Source organism: Rhamphochromis longiceps, linkage group LG16 (assembly GCF_057381845.1).
Source record: "Rhamphochromis longiceps isolate RC_006_pf linkage group LG16, R_longiceps_female_GT1.1, whole genome shotgun sequence".
Classification (NCBI taxonomy): domain Eukaryota; kingdom Metazoa; phylum Chordata; class Actinopteri; order Cichliformes; family Cichlidae; genus Rhamphochromis; species Rhamphochromis longiceps.
Window position 1 is genome coordinate 37,369,757 of NC_140572.1, and position 20,888 is coordinate 37,390,644.

Here is a 20,888-nt window from a genome sequence, read left to right on the forward strand (position 1 = left end):
GTGGTTTTAGTGCGCAGGAAGAAGAGAAAGATGGTGAATGACTGACTTTTCTTCTTGTTAAAGCTGTGTCACTGCACCTGAGCCTAAAAGGTAGTCTGAATCTATTTTTCTGGTGTGCTGTAGGTTACTGTTATGTACTACATGTGTAAATATGTACCTATAACTTGTTTTTCAAAATATTAATAAAAGGGGTGTGTCTCCAAACAGCCATCTCTTTCCTGACAATTCCCTTTGTGCATATTCTCTTACATATGATAAGTCAACATTGAAACACCTGCGGCTTTTAGTCAGGTGCGGCTAATGTATGTACAAAACAGGATTTTCCCCTGATTTTAGCTTGTGCGGCTAATATTCAGGTGCGCTTTGTAGTCCGGGAAATACGGTAATCACTTAACAATGTAGCAACATGGCCTCAACTCTGTAAACACACAATGGACATTTCATTAGGTACACCTGTGCAGCCAACTGCTAACACAAACATCCAATCACATGGAAGCTGGCAACAGTGATTCAAAAAAAAAAACAAAAAAAAACAAAAAAAAAAAAACACACAATCATTACAACCAGTTTGCAGAAGAGCATCTCTGAACCTTGAAGCAGATGGTCTGCAGCAGCAGACCACACCAGGTGTCAGCTGAGAACAGGAAACTGAAGCTACAGTTCATGTGGATCACCCTAAGTGGACAACAGAAGATTGAACAAACACTTCCAGGTCTGATGGGTTTCTGTTCCTGCTGTGTCATTCAGAAGGCAGTGTCAGAACGTGAAAGCGTAGATTTATCCTGCTCTGTATCAGCCATTCAGGCTGCAGGTGGCCTGTCGTGTCAAGATGGACCTGAATATTCTGAGGAATGTTTCCAGCACTTTGCTGAATCTGTGCCACAAAGAATTAGGGAAAGAAAAGTTGGTCCAACAAATGTACACACATTAAGTCTTCATTCAGTAATTTTCTATAACCAGCAGTGAATTTGTCCTGATGAAACAACGCTGCCTCTGATTAGAGTCTGTAGGTGATTTTACCAGTGGGAGCCTGGTGTAAACTCACAGCACGCACAGACAGACACAACTCGGAAGATGTCTTTGAACAAACGTGCAGTTTTAAGTAGCTTGTTCATTAATTCAGAGGTTTTGCATAAGTGCCACTCACAGAAAAACACTGCATAAATTGTGATGTTAAAGCAAGTTTGATATTAAAAAGCCCTCAGTCCAGAGGAGTGATATTCCACGAAATTGATATTCAGTTTTCTATTGGAGAACTATAATCCTGTCATGAATCGCTGTGCGGCAGGCAGGAGTTGGACCCAAAATGCAGGACTCACAGACTCAGGGAGGTGAACTCAAAACTCAGCTTTATTTGCTGGCAGGGGAAAAAAAACATACAAACTAATCTAAACTGGGAACTTAGAAAACTCACAGAGAGACACAGGTAGATCCACACAGCATGAGGGACGACGCGACACTGACTCAGAGAAACACAGGGTTTAAATACACTGGGAAGTAACGAGGGGAATGAGACACAGAAGGAGGGCACAGCTGGGAGAAATCAGGACTGACGAGACAAGCAAAGCAGGACGCATTCACATGAGACACGGACCATCAAAGTAAAACAGGAAGTATCACACAGAGACGCGAACTTGACACAGTGGAGACAGCAACTAAGAAATACAGAGACATAAACCATAAGGCAGAGGTCTAAGAACCAAAATACACAGGGAAATACTCAGCTGGGAACACAAGAGACTAGACTAGAGAGAGTAACAAAAGACCAACCATGAGAACATAATGCACAATGCAGAGTGACAGAAAACAAGAAACTCAAACATGCAAAGACACAATTACACAGAACAGAGGGGACACAGAGAGACATGAAGGGCAAGGGATCAAAACTAGAAGCCATAGAATAAATCACACACAAGTACAATAATACAAAAATCACAAAGAACTAAAAACGCTGGGTCAGGAGACCCAGGACCGTGACAAATCCAAAAGTAATTCCAAGTATTTACTACTAAATATTGAATACAGGGTGCGTGTATTACCTGCACATGTAGTTTATGTGAAACATGGAGCACTACATCATTACCAGTGTGAGACGGGGAAAGTTGGAGCCTTTTTAATGATTTGTAGACCTTGGCCTTCTCAGTGCCTTTATAAAAATATCACAGCTCTGATTATCTATGCAGGTTTTTCTTTTTAGAAACACGGAGAGTTCATTAAAACCGTCCTGAGGTCATTTTCTCTTGGGGTTAATTGTGCTCAGATGTATCTGCCTGAGATTCTTATGCCCTGAGAAATTCATGCACACACACACCTACGTGCGCATGTGCCGCATAGTTTTATCTCCTGTGGAATCTATTATTTGTACATCAGCGGTATCATCGTTGTAAGAAGTTTCCTATTCGGTGATCTAAATTTGAGGGATGGTCAGCCCGTTCTCATCAGTGCATCGGTTAGAAAAACGACCCAACGTTGCTTTTTCTCTCTACAGCATTTTAAAGGACACGAGGAACCAGAGGATACCAAGAACACCTGTTCTTCATCCGAACAAACAGTCTGTACAGCAGTCAGTTTCACGCACGAGTATTTAAAGGAACAAACACAACCTGATTTCACTGGATTGTAGGATGAGCATGTAACAAATGTGGGGCTGTTCTCATCCAGTGATTTATTCATTTATCAGTGACCAAAATATTTCCCCCCTTTATTTTAATTTAGCATTTTAGCCCCTAGTAAGGTCTTTAGTGTACAGTGTAAACTAGCTCGCTGCACGCTGGCCTTACATGTAACCCCAGAAAACTTTCTCACTGCAGTGTTTTGAGCTTTTCATAGCCTTACATCACAATCATAACCCACCACATGTTAAAATAATGAAAAGGGGATTGTGTTACTTTGATGTCCAAATATAGAAACTATTTGTCACAGTCGTGGGTCTGTGGCCCAGTGTGTTGAGTAGTTTATTATTTATTTGTTGCATTATTGCTGTCTGTGTTTTGGTCCCCTTGCCCCTCGTGTTACTCTGTGCTCCCTCTGTTTCTGTGTCATCCCTGCCTGTGTGTTCCCTCTGTTCTAGGTTAGTCAGGTCTCTGCATCTGTGCCTTTGCATGTGTGTTGAGTTTCCTGTCTTATTGTGAAGGTCCGTGTCTTATGTCAGTGTATTCAGTTTGCATCCTCCCTGTCTCGTCATGTCGATTAGCTTCAGCCACGTCTCCCTCCTGTGTGCAGTTTCCTCATTTCCCTATGTGTATTTATAGTGTTTGTTCTCTTGTACTCGTCACTGGTCCGTCTGTGTTACCTCCCTGTGTTATTCTGTCTCACCCTAGCATTATCCTGAACATCATCCCGCGAGTCATGCTTTCAGGTTTCTTTAGTTAGTTCCTCTCAGTTTGGTTATTTCTCAGTTCCTGTCCTCACCACCTCTGTGTCACTCTGTATTTCAGAACTTATATTCAGAACTCTGCTGCTCGAGTCCTCACTAAGACCAAAAAAGTGGACCACATCAGTCCAGCTCTGAGGTCTTTACACTGGCTGCCTGTCCGTCAGAGGATAGACTTTAAAGTTCTGATGCTGGTCTATAAAGCTCTGAATGGTTTAGGACCAAAATACATCAGTGACCTCCTGACCCAGTATGAACCTTCCAGATCCCTCAGGTCATCTGGATCCGGTCTTTTATCAGTTCCCAGAGTCAGAACCAGACACGGAGAAGCTGCATTCAGCTTTTATGCTCCTTATATCTGGAACAAACTCCCAGAAAGCCTCAGATCAGCTGAAACACTCAGTTTATTTAAATCCAGGTTGAAGACTCACCTGTTCTCAGCTGCATTTGAATAAAGCACCAAATCCACACTTTTAAGCTTAAATTTCAAAACTAACATTTTAACTACTGATTTTATCTGTTTTGATTTTATATACTGTTTTGTTTGTTTGTTAATTAGTTTGTTTGTTTGCTTGTTTTAATCAATTTTAAATCTTGTTTTTGTTTCTAATGTCTCTGTAAAGCACTTTGAATCACCTTGTTGTTGAATTGTGCTATACAAATAAACTTGCCTTGCCTATTTTCACCCCATGTCAATAAAGATCACTCTTCTCATCTAAGTCATTGCCTGCATCTTTGGGTCCTTCTCTTACTCCACACGGCTTGTCTTGTTAGCCGTGATACTATTACAGAAGTTCAGAATTACACAAAAGGGGATTGATGCAAGGAACACCTAAAACCTTAGTTAAGCTTTGTATTTAACCTCTCAGGAAACAGATGTAGCTGTCCATTTGTTTTGACTTCTTTTAAAATTGCTCAGTAGATGCACATTTACACAGGCTGGTTATGGGGTGCTGGCACAGATGCGCTCAGTCAGACGGAACAACTTTCACATTTGTTCACAAGAGCCAGCTCACTGTAATCCACTAGAAAACAAAGGAATCTGCTTTTGGAATGACCTACAGCATAGAGACAGTGTGGAATAACAAGTTTAAACTCCTTCACCTCTATCCATTACATCCAAACAGTACCCACTGTTAGGGTAATCACATGAGACACGCTATTCCTCTTACAGATAATTCTTTTGGGAGAGAGAGAAGAATAATTGCTATTTCTTACCAAGGAGGACAAAGACGACTCAACCTATTGACCAGAAGCACAGTGAGCCAGCTCTCAAGTCTTTTTTTAGCACCCTTGACTTTTCCTTTGAGATAACGGGAATACACCGAGGTCTTGTACTGCCTCCCAAATTAGATAATAAGCTTCCAGGATGGCCTTGAGGCCCTGAGGAAACACCAGGTAGGAGGCATAGGAGCAAAGATTTAAGATCACCCACAGAGTCAGAAAGGTTTGTGTATGACCTCTGGAGACCTGTCCATGAAGAAATGCTTCATGGCCGCACGGAAGAGAACGGAAAATCCTTTCCTATTTCCTTCAGTAGTGCATTTTTTATATTTTATAAATAAGACCAGTTGTTTTGTTTGTTTGTTTTGCTTCCTCTCGTGGGTACGGCTGAGCTGAAGCAGTTCAGAGGAAAATAAATAAGTAAATCAAACTTCCTGCTGAGCGCTGCGTTGCAGCTACCAGGTGCACCTGTTTGAGGTTATTGCTGCCAGGCACCACTTACTAAATCCAAGGATTTACTTATTTTCCCCCCAGCACACGTTTTCTTTTACATGTTCAACAAAAACTGAAAATATTCTATTTACACGTTGCTAATTTAATTTAACATTCTGACCATTATTATCTTAACTGGCTCATCACGCCTAACCAGGCTTTTACCTGCTGTAACAATTTGCCATGCTGATAAATCATAATGACTCCAAATTATATAATGTGTCTCTGCTGGGATAATAACAATAACAATTGCTTAATAATTAGAATTAGATGGAAGATATTTTATTTATTATTCTATTTAAAATAAATAAATAAATAAATAAATATTGGAATTACAAAAACGGCCCACATACTCTATTCTTCTTTGTTTCACAGAGAGCAGCCCACCAGCCCACGGATACTTCACCACCTCCAACCCATCGACTTACACCAGCCCTCAGGACCACCACTTGTAAGTATAATGAATCGATACTCAGCTGCTGTACAACTAATGCTGAGCTATTTTAAAAGCAAGTGAAAGATTTGTCACCAGCGAGCCCCCGCTGTGAGGATACCCCGACAGATTCAGACCACAATGGAGTGCTGTCAGCGCTTCATGATGGATTTCTAACTCAATCTGATTGTATGAGCAGATTCCGCCTGCTTTAATTACAGTAAACCCTTGTTTTTCTTCTAGTTGAGGTTAATAAATACCTGGCAGCAATTTAAGGAAATATGGCACACACAAGCCAGGCATCGGTGCTTGGATGTCTCTCCTGGCTGCAGCCCATTAAGTGTAACCTGGCACGTATTTGTGAGAAAAATGTAGACTAAGCATCTGATCTCACTGGCAGTGTTTTAACTTTGTGCTGGCAGAGTCTGCTTTCTATACAGATCCTATGGCAATCACCACTGACAGCCTGACAAGTCGCTGAGCACAAAAACGCCCCGAGCACACACAGAGTGAGGTCACAGGTGCCGACCGGGCAAAAAAAAGAGCTGTCTGTGGACACAGATAAGAAGAAGCTTCTTCCAGGTGCTCCCTCATTCATCAGAGGTTAGCTTCGCTCGTGGTTCTGCATACTCGATTCAGCAGATTCTTGCGCCGGATGACCTTCCTGTTGCAATCCCAGAGGAATTTATGTCTCCTCCTGGTCTCAAACCTTCAAGTGTTCAGCGATTGTGCAAACCACTGCATCACGGAGCCACACTGTCTGTGGACAAAGGTCCTCAACCTTATCCCACACAGTGACTCATTCTTCTCTGTGCCTCACTGAAACTCACTAGCTCTGCATGTAACTAAAATGATAAACAGACTGCCTGATATGGTGTTTTTTGTAGTCTGAGGACTCAAAGCTTTTTGCACTGCAGGCCACATTCACACACTCATTTATACAAATTTCACTCGATTATTTTTAAAAGTTTCTGACCTATCACAAACAATCCTGTATTTGTGATGGGGGCAATTTGGGATTCAGGGTCTTTGACATGCAGAGTGGACCAGTCAGGGACTGAAAATGAGTGTTGGTTTTGGATATTAGCAGACAGTTTAGTTTGAATAATGCTCTGATCAGACGAAAACTAAAAGAAGCCACCCTCACTATGCGTCACATTTTTTTGATCGGTAGTACCCGCTGTTACAGGTGCATCGCCTAAAGTAATTATTTAAAATGCACAAGTCACCCTTTGCTCATTTTTACACCTAGTTATTTGCTTTCTGTTCCAGTTTCGATGTGCCGATGAGCTTATTGTGTGACAACTTTAATCAAAGGAGAACGACAGGATTGCAACAACTCAGTGTGCAGCGTGATCTGGATAATTGCTGCTCTTCCTTTGTGTTATTTTGCCTCTTCGTGCTCCCCATTGTTTTGGTTAGCCTTGTGGTTTAGCTGCTTGACTTGTCGTCTTTGTGCCTGCATCGTTAAGTCAACCGAGTTGTTTGTTTGTTTGGTGTACAATTCCCAGGAGGCTTTGGTATCTTTTCCTAATTCTTCCTTTAACTCTTTCATTCCTGCATCATAATTGATATGTAAGTTTTTCAGGCTTGTGCATATTTTTTTACCCCTGAATAAACCTAAATAGATCACCAAACATTTTAAGTGATATAATAAAAATTAAAGTTCATAAAAAATATTTAATATTTAATTCATGATCAGAAGGTTCAGTAAACATTTTCAAAAATGTGAATATTTTGGTAATTTTTTCATGGTTCAGGCATTAAAAGGTTAAAAGCAGGACGTGTCATGATCCTGGGCTCCAGCGTTTTCTGGGACTCTGTTTTCTGTTTGATAGTTTCCGCTTAACTTTGTTGCACTTTTCAGTTTAGTTATAACCTTTGCTTTGGTTAAGTTTGTATTCTGATTTTGTGTTCATCATTTTCTCTGTTATTCTCAGGTTTTTCCGGCTCTTCTATGTTCCCCACGTCTAGTATCTGTTTCCATCATATTTTCTGTTGTTAGGCAGTTTTGTCTTTGTTTACATCGTTCTGTCAATTTCATGTGTTTTAGTCTCAGTCGGGTTATTTTTGTGATAGTCTCTTCAGTTCAGTTTGCTTCCCTCGTGCTCGTTAACTGATTCGGTTCACCTGAGCCTTGTTGTCCTCAGCTGTGTCGCTTTCCCTGATTATCTCATGTCTATTTAAGTCCTCAGTTTCTCTCTGTTCTTTATCATGTCGTTGCCCCTCCCTCCTCAATTGTGCCCAGTTTGTTCTGTTATGAAATAAGTTCTAGTTTTTTGTTTCGGTCGCGTTCCTTGTTGTTTTCTATTTTGTTTCCCGGGCTGCAACAATAAAGCTGTTTAAGTTCTGTTTAGCCCGTCTGACAAGCCCTCTCTCTGCCTACCACACAAACAGCACACAACATTGCATGCACTTTACTACATCGCATTCATATGGTATAAAGGTAGTAAATGGCTTTTCCAGCCTGAGACCAATTTTCTGTGAACAACTGGTAAAAGAACAAATCCTTCTGAGTGAACTCTATTTAAATTCCATAGGTGGTGTTTGGCTTCCCGACACATGAGGGGAATAAGTGTGGAAATTGTAAGCAAAAACAAGTTAGCATTGTCCAAATGAAAGAGGATTGCTGTACACCTTCAGCCTGTTTTCCAGCTGTGGTTGGTGAGCGTGCCTGTGTGCTCCTTCAGATTTATTCCTTAGATTCAACATGTTTCAGATCCAACATATCTCCCATCAGCCACCACCGCTCCGTCTGTCCAATAACAAACACGCACCACTAAAAGTTAAGTGCAAGTGCGAAACCACAACATAAACAGTCAGAGTCACAAGTCAGAGCTGCATGATTGTTAAATATGAAGCACAGAGAAGGTGTTAGAGTGAAGGACACGCGGTGGATCCACCAATCAGAAGGTCACAGGTTGAGTTCTTCATGTGCCAGAACGGTGTGTTTGATATTATTCATGTGTGAATGGGTGAAACTGGCTCATGAAAGCACTTCAGTGGTCGATAAAACTCAACTTAAAGTATTGCAATATCACTCTATTTACTGTTTTTCATACTCCGGCACACTGAAGCCTCGAGAGAGAATAAAACGCTGCTTGCAGTTTGTATTTTTAGATTGCTCCCTGCCAAACTTTCAATCAATCTTTATTTATTTCTGATCTGTAAAGGATACTGAGTGCACACTGCTGCTGAACTGGTTACCAGCAAGATCTTAACGTGAATAGGGAACAGAGATTTTGAAAGATTTAGTTAATATTTATAATATTATTTCTCTTATGTTACAAAACTGCTAATTTTATTGGCTTTAATTGGAGAATTTCATCTTGTAGTAACAGCATCCAAAGCATAAAATCATAACTCGCGTTTAATAACTTTAAATAACCAAATATTAGAAATTCAGAGGTTATGAGAGAAAACTCTGCATTTCAGAAGACAGTCATATAGAATGAGCCACCGATGCTTCATCGTGCTCAGCAACAAGTTGTTTGTGTTCATGGAAGGAAACTTCAAACCTTTCAGGTTACAAGCAAGAAATTCAAAAGCCTGAAGTGAAATTATAGAGGACTGCCCCTTTTTACAAAAGTGTATCCTTGTGAATTTTCAAGCTGCATTTATAGGCAGCAACAAATGTAGCACTCTTACCCCAATCGCTGTCAAGATGGGAACCTGGTAGATCCATTTGATGTTCCCAGCGCTCAACTCCCAGCACCTGCAGGTGACACAGATGCAGAGGAAGGAAGAAGATTCTCAGTGAGAGAGGCAGAAGCAAAAGGTGATGGTGTCATTCAGAAAAGCAGACTGAGTAGAGAAGTGGAACTGTGTAGAGAAACTCTGAAATGCTCGAGACTGCAGTGATGGTGTGATGATCCTAGTGTTTCTATTATTTTTTCCTGTGACAATAACTGAATATGAGCTTCTTTTGGAGGTTTTCACATCTTTAAGTTATATTTTCTGGATTTAAGATGGCACTGATTTATTTTCTGTGCCATCTTTGAGTTAATGTAGGAATGAATTTCAATTATTGTTTGTCTTTGTTTCATATAACAGTAGCCTGAGGTCCCTCAGTGCTATTGCATCTGTTCCTCTCTTTAAGTATTCGCATCCTCTATTGTTCCCTGTTTTCTTGTTTCGTGCGTCCTTCAGGTTAGTTTTGGTTTTACTTCCTGTCTCCGTCTTCCCCTGGCTCTTCTAACCTGTTCCGACCTGTCTCTTGTTGTCTAATCAGCCCTTTGTGTATAAATAGTCCTGTCTCCCTTTTGTGCTTTGTCGAAGCATCTGTTTCCCTGTGTGGTGCTCTCAGTGGTCTCCTGTGACTTATCTTGGTTTCTAGACTTTATTTATGGCCTAAATGCAGGTTCTGTTATTTAACTCTGCCTCTGGTTTCCTACATTTGGGTCCAAAGCTCTACGCTCAATGCTTTTAGACACACAGAGCAAATAAAAAGGTGTATGAATAAAGTCAGAAACAGGCAGAGGTGTGACCTACTTTAGATACTGCTAAAGAAGAACAGCAAAGGAAAATTAGATATTTTCCATTTAACTTGTTAATACATTTTAAATTCAAAGGAGAATGTTAGTTTTTTCATTTTTGATTATAATTTTTTTAATTTACTGTTTGTTTGTTTTTTAATCTGGGGTTGTTTTTATTATTTTGGGTTTAATTTAATTTCCCAATTCTAGTTTAGGTCATATCACATTATCTAAATATTTTGATTAAGGATTTTAAAATGCCAAAACGTCAGCTTGTATTTCTTGCAGTAGTTTGTGGTGAATATTGTCATGTTGCACAAACCAGGATATTGACCGACTGCCTGCATTTGTTGTTCCCGTTTTGACTTATAATTCCTGCGGTCTCTCATGTTTAACTCTCTAACAACTCTTTTCATTATCCAGATTTTGCCTTGTGTACTTCAAACATTGGCAACGTCTGAAGGTGCTTGATTTGGTATCAAGCACTCCAAATCAAGCATTCTTTGCATATCAAATCCTGTATTTCACTGATTCAAATGTCACCACAATTAAGCAGTGATTACAACGTCCCGCCTCTCTTCTTATTCATTTTGAAGTTTATTTTTTCCAAACTTTTTTGGCAGATGTTTTTATAATCCTGTGAGGTCTTAGTTATCAGTGGAGATGGGCCCAATGCTTACACAGTCTCTGTGGTATCACAATATGTCATTATAGTTTTTATATCATTTTCTTAAAGATGGTTATCCTTCTGACTGGCTATCATCTACATTTTGAACACAGAAGACAGTTTTTACACAGTTTTTACAAAACACAGGGTTAGGGTTAGGTTTTGGAGGGAGGGCTGGAGGACGTCTTACACCTCGCAGGGATAATCTCGTTAGAGTCTGAGTCCTCTCTCTCTTACCTTGCATCTGCCACTGTTGCCCTGACGATCGCCCACACTGCCACAAAAACAGCTGGAACACCTGAAATTAGACATAATGCAAAATGAGATGTTTTGCAGGTGATGTCATATGTGCTGTTTACCTGGTTTATTTCCCAGACTGCACTTCACATTGTTTGTCGCTGTATCTCTGACACATCACAATACAGAAGGAGAACCAAGCTGAGGTGATCGTTACAATTTAAAAGCAGCCTGTTTGCTTTATTGACAAAAGTGTAAAACTGTTATTTTAAAATAATATTCAGTCACGACAGAGTGGATCCTGGTGAAAGGTGTTGTATTGGTGTTGTAAAAGGTCACATTACTCAAAGGTCACAAAGTAGGAGAAATAAAACCCGACACGGGCATGTTAGCTAATGCAGGCATCACACACAGAACATGACGTGAATGTAAACATCAGAGTAATCCCACATGCTGGTGACATACAGACACACTTAATTACACATTCATACTTCATGATATAACGCCCTCCGACCCAGCAGCTTTGATTCATGGCGAGTCTCAGAGCAGCACATTCAGCCTCTCCTGTCAGGCGTAATTCTTCTGTCTCTAAAGAGCTTTTGTGTGTTTTCTTATGTGTACACAAACACACATACAGGGACTTCCTAAAGAAACTTCCAACTGCACTGTTACTTTGTTCAAACTGTGTGGGTTGTTATTGATTTCCCTTCCACTCCACAGTTTCTAAACCATTTAAAAACACTTAAATGTACCAGTGTAAAAACAAGAGTAAATGCATTAACTATTCGACTAAGATTTGGTACCTTTGGGGAGTAATATGTTTAAACCTAAACTTTAGAGTGGTTTTGTAGATTAAGTTACACCACATTCTCATTCCCAGAGTGTTAAAGTCAGTTGTTTAGTCATAAATCCACAAGGACTCCTTTTGACTTCAGTGACTACAAGGTTTAAAGTTTCATCCTCCCGTGAATCTCTGGAGCACTTTAAGCTCAGCTGTTACTTCAAGATCGCTCCTTAAAATGCTTGCAGAGGGCAATTTTACCACGGCCTTCGACTTGGACAGAGTAAACATCAGCTTCTTTCAAACCTTCAGATGAAGTATCGTGGTGGTTATTGTGCAGCTGGTGCTGAGAACTGGGTCTCCATCTATGGCTTAGTAGTTTTAAACTAGAAGTATGCTTGTTGTTCATTTCAACATTCCCAGGGCAGTGCACCATTTATGTCAACTGGAGTCAAACCGTACCATGGCGAGGTGGCTGAGAGGGAATATTCAGTAACATAACCGAAACCATGGCCAAACTTCACAGTAGTGTTCTTGTGCATCTGAATGGGTGCTACTTCAAAATCACTCCCTTTAAGCATGTTTGCAAGTCTGCAGTTTCACTACTGTCCTCAAACTTGTTTCAGTCTTGTATGTTGACTGTCATAGTTGGAGCCTGAGCACTAAAAGTCCAAATGCTCTATTGCACAGGTGTCGAAGTCCAGGCCTCGAGGGCCGGTGTCCTGCAGGTTTTAGATGTGTCCTTGATCTAACACAGCTGATTTAAATGGCTAAATTACCTCCTCAACATGTCTTGAAGTTCTCCAGAGGCCTGGTAATGAACTGATCACTTGATTCAGGTGTGTTGACCCAGGGTGAGATCTAAAACCTGCAGGACACCGGCCCTCGAGGCCTGGAGTTCGACACCCCTGCTCTATTGTATCTGCTCTGTTTACTAATTCGTCAAATGAATTAGCTTTTTGGAGGCCTTAACATGCAACAGCTAAATCACAGAATTTAGCACACACATCAGGTCTGGTAAACATAATTTCCTTAGAGATTAATAAAGTATTCTGATTCCAATTCTGGAAGAAAAAAAATTACATGTTTATTGGTTTGGGGTTTTCAAAATGCCACCTTTGCAGGTTATAAATAAGTATTATGGACACACAGTTTGAGGTACATGAATGAAATTTGGTACATATGTGTAACATGCAAAGACGGACAACAAAGTCTATGGCCTCCCTGACCCAACAGGAAGTCTGCCATATTGAACTGAAAATGGCTTTTTCAAACTCCACGTAGAGATTTTATCGAATAAAACTCATATTCAGTCAGTTTAAACTACAGACTTGGGCAATATTAAACTGCTGAACTTGCATTACACGCACATTGTCTAATCTCGACCCAACTTTTCAGGTATGATAAGGATTTACCCCTGAACATATTTTAATTGTAATACTTAATAGCTGTCATAGTGCCAGGAACAGGACATGCAATGATTTCTGCTCCCAGGTTGACCAAATCCATCTCAAAAGTGGTCAGAATCAACATCAGGTAGTGATGATGCTTCAGTGTGAAACTGTAAGCAAAAAAATAGTGCGCTTGATATACGAGTCTCAAATTTGGCAGCCTTACGTAATACCTCAAGATGTAGAGAAAAATCTCTTGGAGCCATGTCCCAAAGCCAGCAGGAAGTCAGCCATACTGAATTTAAGAATTTATTGATGTGTACTTTAACAAACCCCACCAAAACATTTCGTCAGATCAACATGAACAATGGTGATCTGACAAAGTGCAAACTGAACTCCTTGGTGATATTAAACTGCGAAGATTTTGAGTTTTCATGAAAGGTCATGGTGGCATGACAAAGTTCAATTATTCATCACAGGACGCACCTTGTCCAGTCTGTCCCTAACTTCACGTGCTGGATAGGACACGCCTACGTGCTAATATTAGGTCACACAGTAGGTAATAATCATCATTTAATCTACCGTGGCTCAGGGAGTTGGGAATCGCATCTGTCACCGGAAGGTCGCCGGTTCAATCCCCGGGCTCTCTGTCCTGGTCGTTGTGTCCTTGAGCAAGACACTTTACCCTACTTGCCTACTGGTGTTGGCCAGAGGGCCCAATGGCGCGATATGGCAGCCTCGCTTCTGTCAGTCGGCCCCAGGGCAGCTGTGGCTACAACCGTAGCTGCCTCCACCAGTGTGTGAATGTGAGAGTGAATGAATAGTGGCATTGTAAAGCGCTTTGGGTGCCTTGAAAAGCGCTATATAAATCCAATCCATTATTATTATTACGTGAAATTTAAATTGTTTGTTCCACACCTGATCTACATTAGTGTGATATACGGTTAGACAACTGACAAACAGTGGGCACAGAAGGTGTTCAGTAAGTAAGTGACACAGCACCCAATTAGCTTCCTAAACTGAAAACAGCCACATGTCCGTGTGAGTCTAGTCAACCGCAGCATGCCCGAGATGTAGCTCAGCTCGACCTCAGCACGGGTCGGCTGAAGCTGGCCTGGACGTGTGGCAGGGTGCGAGGGCCCTCTCGTCGCTTTTTGCAGCTTTAATTGGTCATTAAATCTGAGTCTCCATGTATGTCGGATTCTGAATTTTTAGCAAGTTTCAATTAAAGAGTCCAGTTTCCAACCCAGAAAGCAATGAACTGGGTCAGAAATGCAATCAGCAGCATACATGTCCTGTTTATTCCCACATTCAGAGTTTTCCACTGCGAATTAATCCAAACGCTATCCCCGATGCCTGAGAAAGCACATGTGGGGTAAAAGATTTCAACTCTGGTTTCTGCCATCAACCCACAGTGCTGTCATTCTGCACGCACAAAACGGGGATTTCATTTTTTCTGATGGTTTGCAACTTTTTGCACTTTCACACAGTGAAAAAGGTGTTGAATGATTGCTGTGCTGACACACTAGCAGAGATCAGAATCAGAATCAGAATACTTTATTGATCCCTGGGGGAAATTATTTTTTGTTACAGTGCTCCATTTTAAACCAACATTAAGACAAGACAGACAATACGCTAACTAAGAATAGTACAATATATACACATACATACATACATACATACATACATACATACATACATACATACATAAGTCACTTATAAATAAATATTTGGAAAAGAAACATGTGTAGCTCCAGTGAACATCGCAGGGGCACCTGTGCAATTTGACAAAATGGGACTTCCAGTGAGCCACTAAAAACAGCCAGACTGGAAGCCATTTGAACATGACCTTAAAGGACCCCTCTGATTCATTAGATAAGCATCAGGGTTCCCAACCCTACCCATAATTCTGGTGCCTAAGCTAACCAGAGTGAATGCTGATGTAAAAAGCCAATGTTGCTTTTCTTCTCAAAACCTTGAGCCACTGCATCAAGGCGCCAACGTCAAATGTGTGACAGAATTGCACTTTTTGATGCTGTGGCGATGATAATATTTTAAATTGCTCCACCAGAGACCATAACTATCTGAGAAGCACAGATACTAGCAAATATTACTCTGAGGCAGGAAAGGAAACAACCCACACTGTCACTGTGTGAGAAGCTAAGACGACGATGTGAGATCCACTTTTGCAAAAAGAGAAATTAAATGTGACAGAACCATTTTTTCTTCCTCTGACATCATTAACAGCAGCATTTATAATGCACGTATTCTATTGCCACTGCCACTTAACTCATTAAGCAACTCCTCAAATCTGTCACACGCTCTAAATTGTATTTGGATGCATGTGGAATTACTGATGGTGTCTCCTGTTCATGCGGCTTCACAAACAGACGTGATAAGATTGTGACTGTCGTTGGCCGAGATCAGCTCCTCATACCTCTTCCCTCTATCATCACTATAAACCCCTTCTCTAAATGCAACAGCTTCAATATTGTTAGCATAATTAATCACTGGAACTTTAATCGGGTGATAAGTGGTCCCCGTCCTTCAGTATGTATATTCTGCAGACCAGACATTTGAAATGAATTCTGTATCTTATCTGCAGCTCCAAAGACAAAATGAAGAAAGAGAGAGAGAGGTTGGCAGAGCTTAAAGGGAGTGTGGGAGCAGAGAAAAGAGCAGGGATGTAATCATGATCTTGTGTTAGTCACCGAGTTTCTTCACTGGGAAAGCTAATGGCTTATAGATATTTTGCAGCGAGTGCTTGACGATAACTGCAGATGGAAACAAAACACCGTGTTGTTAAAGGAACCGTTGGGCTTTCATCTAAAACATGACAAATTAAAAATATGCTAAAAGTGTGTGTTTAGGGCAACTTTACCAATAAGACGACTTAAAAATGGTTGATAGTGAACTCTAACAGATATATCTGCAAAGTGTTTTACCCTGCTGGGGAATGCTTCCCCCTCTTATCTCTTGCTGGTGTCATGCTGTCGAGCCAAAGCAGCTCAAAAATGTGTGCTGAAAAAATAATTAGTTCAAAAGAAGGCAGGGAGTGGCGGCATCATTATGTGGATTCATCCCCTCCTGTGAATGAACACATGGATTCATAAAAGACAAACCACAAGCCAAAGAATGGCTGTAAATTATGCAAATATACAAATCAGCTTAAGAAAATGCATCGCATGCCCTTTATATTCCTCAGTCATAAATTTTAATAGTATTATTTGGTATATGGAGGAATTTTACAGTAACTTTTTGAGAATGTTTTAACGTGTCTGTAAAGCAAATTTCAGTTAATGAATCAGGCGACCCCAAAGACTTGAGCAGAAAGGCTATTTATTTTACAGAAATAGTGCTTTAATGATTTAAAAAGCAAATGAAAAAAAAATTAATAAATGTCTGATTTAAAATATGTTTAAAATAATAAAGTTTGTACATTTTTGCTTGAACTGTTAATCCATTATTTTCCAAATGTTTGTTAAAGCTCCTCCTCAAATAACCAGAAGTTCAAATTTATAAATATTTCGCTACATGATTATAGGCAGATTATATAATAATTCCCAAAAGCTTTAATAGTTCATGGATAAACAGCTGAAAAAGCAAACAGAGATGTAAACGTACAGACATGAAAATGAAAGCCTATATTAATCTTTTTAGGAGCACAGAGTTCTGTAAAGAGATCCGTCGACTCCATGCTGATAAATGATAGAAGCGCCTTTAGCAGCAGTAACAGAAGAATTCATTTTCTGTATGATTTTATTTTTCTCTCACATTGTTGGAGGAATTCTGGCCTGCTCTACTTCGCATCCCTGCTTCAGTTCATTGAGGTTTATATCTCTCTGGTGCTTTCACAGCATTTCAAACAGGTTTAGGTCTGAACTTTTGACTGAACCGCTGCAGCGCCTTCTTTCTTTTCTATTTCAGAAAATATTTTTTTATATAGAGGAGTTTATGGTTGACCCAGTGCTGGAACATCAGTAAAAACACCTCAAACTCTGCCTTCTCCTCTTTGGTCTCTTTGGTCTGGTGGCTATTGTTTCAGAAGTCTTGTGGTTTGCAAACCTCAGGCTACGTTCACACTGCAGGTCTTGATGCTCAATTCTGATTTTTTGATCAAATCCGATTTTTTTTTTTTTTATCTGCTTGTTCACACTACAAATAAAATGCGACAGCAAACGCGCTCTAGTGTGAACGCTCAAAGCGGCCGCGTGCGCAAAAGAAGACGTCACACACAACGCGCTCAGTTTAGACCCAGACCAACAGTATTGTTTGACTGATGCACCTTAATATAAAGACTTCGGTCTTTACGTTTCCCAATTTTTGCTTTAAGTTATTGTGTTATTTACATAATAATGTAAATAACCTAATAATGATCCTTATTGCTGTTTTAGAGCAGCGGTGCTTCAAAGGATAGCTGCAGATTTCTGTCAGAATCTGCAGATTATACAGTACAAAGAAAATGTTCACGTTGTCTTCCCAACAGTTTCACACACTTGCAAGTAATCAATTAAGTGCATCTGATTAGCAGCACCTGGCTGCTGCACAACCTCTTAATTCCTATAGAACCAGTAATGGTGCACATAGTTTTCACAGGACTGCATTTGATCACATTTGAACTTTCAACGCAGTTTGATGGAGGAGTCAATAAAAGGTCTATTATTATTTTATATTTTAGTATTTTATTACAGCTGATGTAATCCAACATTAGTGACTTAAAGTAACTACAAGTAAAGAAAACCAGAGGAGACGGAAAAGTAATGTGAATGCTCTTTGCTCTTTGCTTGTTCATGTGGCTTCAAAGAAACAAACGAAAAATACGTTGTGGGGAAAAAACCCTTTCATCTACTTTTCTTAACAATGTGACACACTCCTTTGCAAGGACAGAACAAAAACTTGAACAAAAACACAAGACAAATCTGTTCTGTTTCAGATGAAACAACATAATTTTATTCCAAAAGTCTTTTTTGCTGCTTTTGATGTGATGAATTACACAACTGCCATCAAAACAACAATAAACTGCAGATATAAAACTGACTTCTGTTAATCACTCACTTAACTCTGCTCGAAAGGTTTGGAAATTCCCCTACACAGCAGACATAAACTATATTAATGAGTCTCTTCTCGGAAGCATTTTGGAAAACATTAAGCGCTGTTTTACATATGGTGTCATATTGTAGTTGCAATGAAGCCATAAACTTCAGAACTGATGCTTTCGTCACGTTTTGTCCTCCTTCATAACTGCGTTATGTGTAATGTAATCTTTTAGTGCTTACCCCATCCGATGAGTATCAAACCCCAGAGGTATTTGGAATCTGATCGGAAGGCCATGAAGATGAGACTGTGGAGGTAAAGGCCTTCTACCAGAATCCAGTAGTAATTGGTAGCCAGAAAGTAGATGAAGAGCAGCACAGTCACCTTGCAGCCAATCTGAAAGCATTAACAGTTTTATCAGATCCTATTTGAAACTAGTATTATGCAGCTTATTATGCTGTTATTTTGCATGTCTGTGTGTTGACACACGCGATGATCACAGTACTTCAAAGTATTCAAAGACCACAGGTGATGATAAGAGAGGAAATGATCTCATTACAATCAGAAGCAGCTTGCTGTATAAATTTGCACAAAGATGTTATTAACTAGAACATAAACACAGAGTAAAGCAGCTTCTGCTAACTATGTCATTGTTTGTGTATGATTCCAAGATTAGTGACATGTACAGGCTATGCCCACTAAATTTTATACTGTAAAGGTTTCAGACGTAAACTGGATTGTTTTCTTTGTCATTTTTCATCTCTGAAAATCAAAATCGTATGATAGAAGTCTGCTAAACTCACTACTCAGTTGTTACAATAGAACTGACACTATATACAGTGGGGCAAAAAAGTATTTAGTCAGCCACCGATTGTGCAAGTTCCCCCACCTAAAATGATGACAGAGGTCAGTAATTTGCACCAGAGGTACACTTCAACTGTGAGAGACAGAATGTGAAAAAAAAAATCCATGAATCCACATGGTAGGATTTGTAAAGAATTTATTGGTAAATCAGGGTGGAAAATAAGTATTTGGTCAATAACAAAAATACAACTCAATACTTTGTAACATAACCTTTGTTGGCAATAACAGAGGTCAAACGTTTACTATAGGTCTTTACCAGGTTTGCACACCAGTAGCTGGTATTTTGGCCCATTCCTCCATGCAGATCTTCTCGAGAGCAGTGATGTTTTGGGGCTGTCGCCGAGCAACACGGACTTTCAACTCCCGCCACAGATTTTCTATGGGGTTGAGGTCTGGAGACTGGCTAGGCCACTCCAGGACTTTCAAATGCTTCTTACGGAGCCACTCCTTTGTTGCCCGGGCAGTGTGTTTTGGATCATTGTCATGTTGGAAGACCCAGCCTCGTTTCATCTTCAAAGTTCTCACTGATGGAAGGAGGTTTTGGCTCAAAATCTCACGATACATGGCCCCATTCATTCTGTCCTTAACACGGATCAGTCGTCCTGTCCCCTTGGCAGAAAAACGGCCCCATAGCATGATGTTTCCACCCCCATGCTTCACAGTAGGTATGGTGTTCTTGGGATGCATCTCAGTATTCTTCTTCCTCCAAACACGACGAGTTGAGTTTATACCAAAAAGTTCTACTTTGGTTTCATCTGACCACATGACATTCTCCCAATCCTCTGCTGTATCATCCATGTGCTCTCTGGCAAACTTCAGACGGGCCTGGACATGCACTGGCTTCAGCAGCGGAACACGTCTGGCACTGCGGGATTTGATTCCCTGCCGTTGTAGTGTGTTACTGATGGTGACCTTTGTTACTTTGGTCCCAGCTCTCTGCAGGTCATTCACCAGGTCCCCCCGTGTGGTTCTGGGATCTTTGCTCACCGTTCTCATGATCATTTTGACCCCACGGGATGAGATCTTGCGTGGAGCCCCAGATCGAGGGAGATTATCAGTGGTCTTGTATGTCTTCCATTTTCTGATGATTGCTCCCACAGTTGATTTTTTCACACCAAGCTGCTTGCCTATTGTAGATTCACTCTTCCCAGTCTGGTGCAGGTCTACAATACTTTTCCTGGTGTCCTTCGAAAGCTCTTTGGTCTTGGCCATGGCGGAGTTTGGAGTCTGACTGTTTGAGGCTGTGGACAGGTGTCTTTTATACAGATGATGAGTTCAAACAGGTGCCATTTGTTAGATTTGTATTGTTGATTGTAGAGGAAGAACATTTTATATATATATATATATATATATATATATATATATATATACATACATACATACATACATACATACATACATACATACATACATACATACATATAGTATATACACTGGGTGAATGTGCAGTAGTAGCAGCTAGCAGGTGAATTCTGTACATTAATATGAATAGACATCTGACTATTTTACAGGATAGACAATATAAACATATTTAAATTTAAAGGAATTGAAATGTACATTGTGCCTTGGTTTAGTGTCTGGAAGAGTCCTGTCTCAGTCAATTATAGATGATGTGAGCGGGCGGGTGTGTGTGTTTAGGGCCCGGATGGCTTGGGGATAGAAGCTCCTCTTGAGTCTCTCTGTCCTTGCCCGGAAGATGCGGAACCTTCTACCAGATTGCAGAAGTTGGAACAGTTTGTTGCCAGGATGGGACGGGTCCTTCAGTATCTGCGCTGCTCTAGTCCGGCATCTCCTGGTGTAGGTGTCCTGAAGCGGGGGGAGAGCAATCCTGCAGCAGCGTTCTGCTGTACGGATCACTCTCTGGAGAGCTTTTTGGTCCTTCACACAGCTGTTCCCAAACCACGATGTCATGTTCTG

General features: G+C 40.5%; 1 protein-coding gene across 1 annotated transcript in view; it reads right to left on the reverse strand.

Annotated features, from left to right (window-relative positions):
- pth2ra (parathyroid hormone 2 receptor a) overlaps window positions 1-20,888 on the reverse strand; it is a 66,429-nt gene that overhangs the window by 19,044 nt on the left and 26,497 nt on the right. Inside the window, exons 7-9 of the mRNA XM_085385066.1 lie at window positions 18,350-18,503; window positions 10,902-10,962; window positions 9,171-9,237 (exon numbers count right to left, since the gene is read on the reverse strand). Coding sequence (XP_085241192.1) covers window positions 9,171-9,237; window positions 10,902-10,962; window positions 18,350-18,503 — 282 coding nt within the window. The remainder of the gene's footprint in view (window positions 1-9,170; window positions 9,238-10,901; window positions 10,963-18,349; window positions 18,504-20,888) is intronic.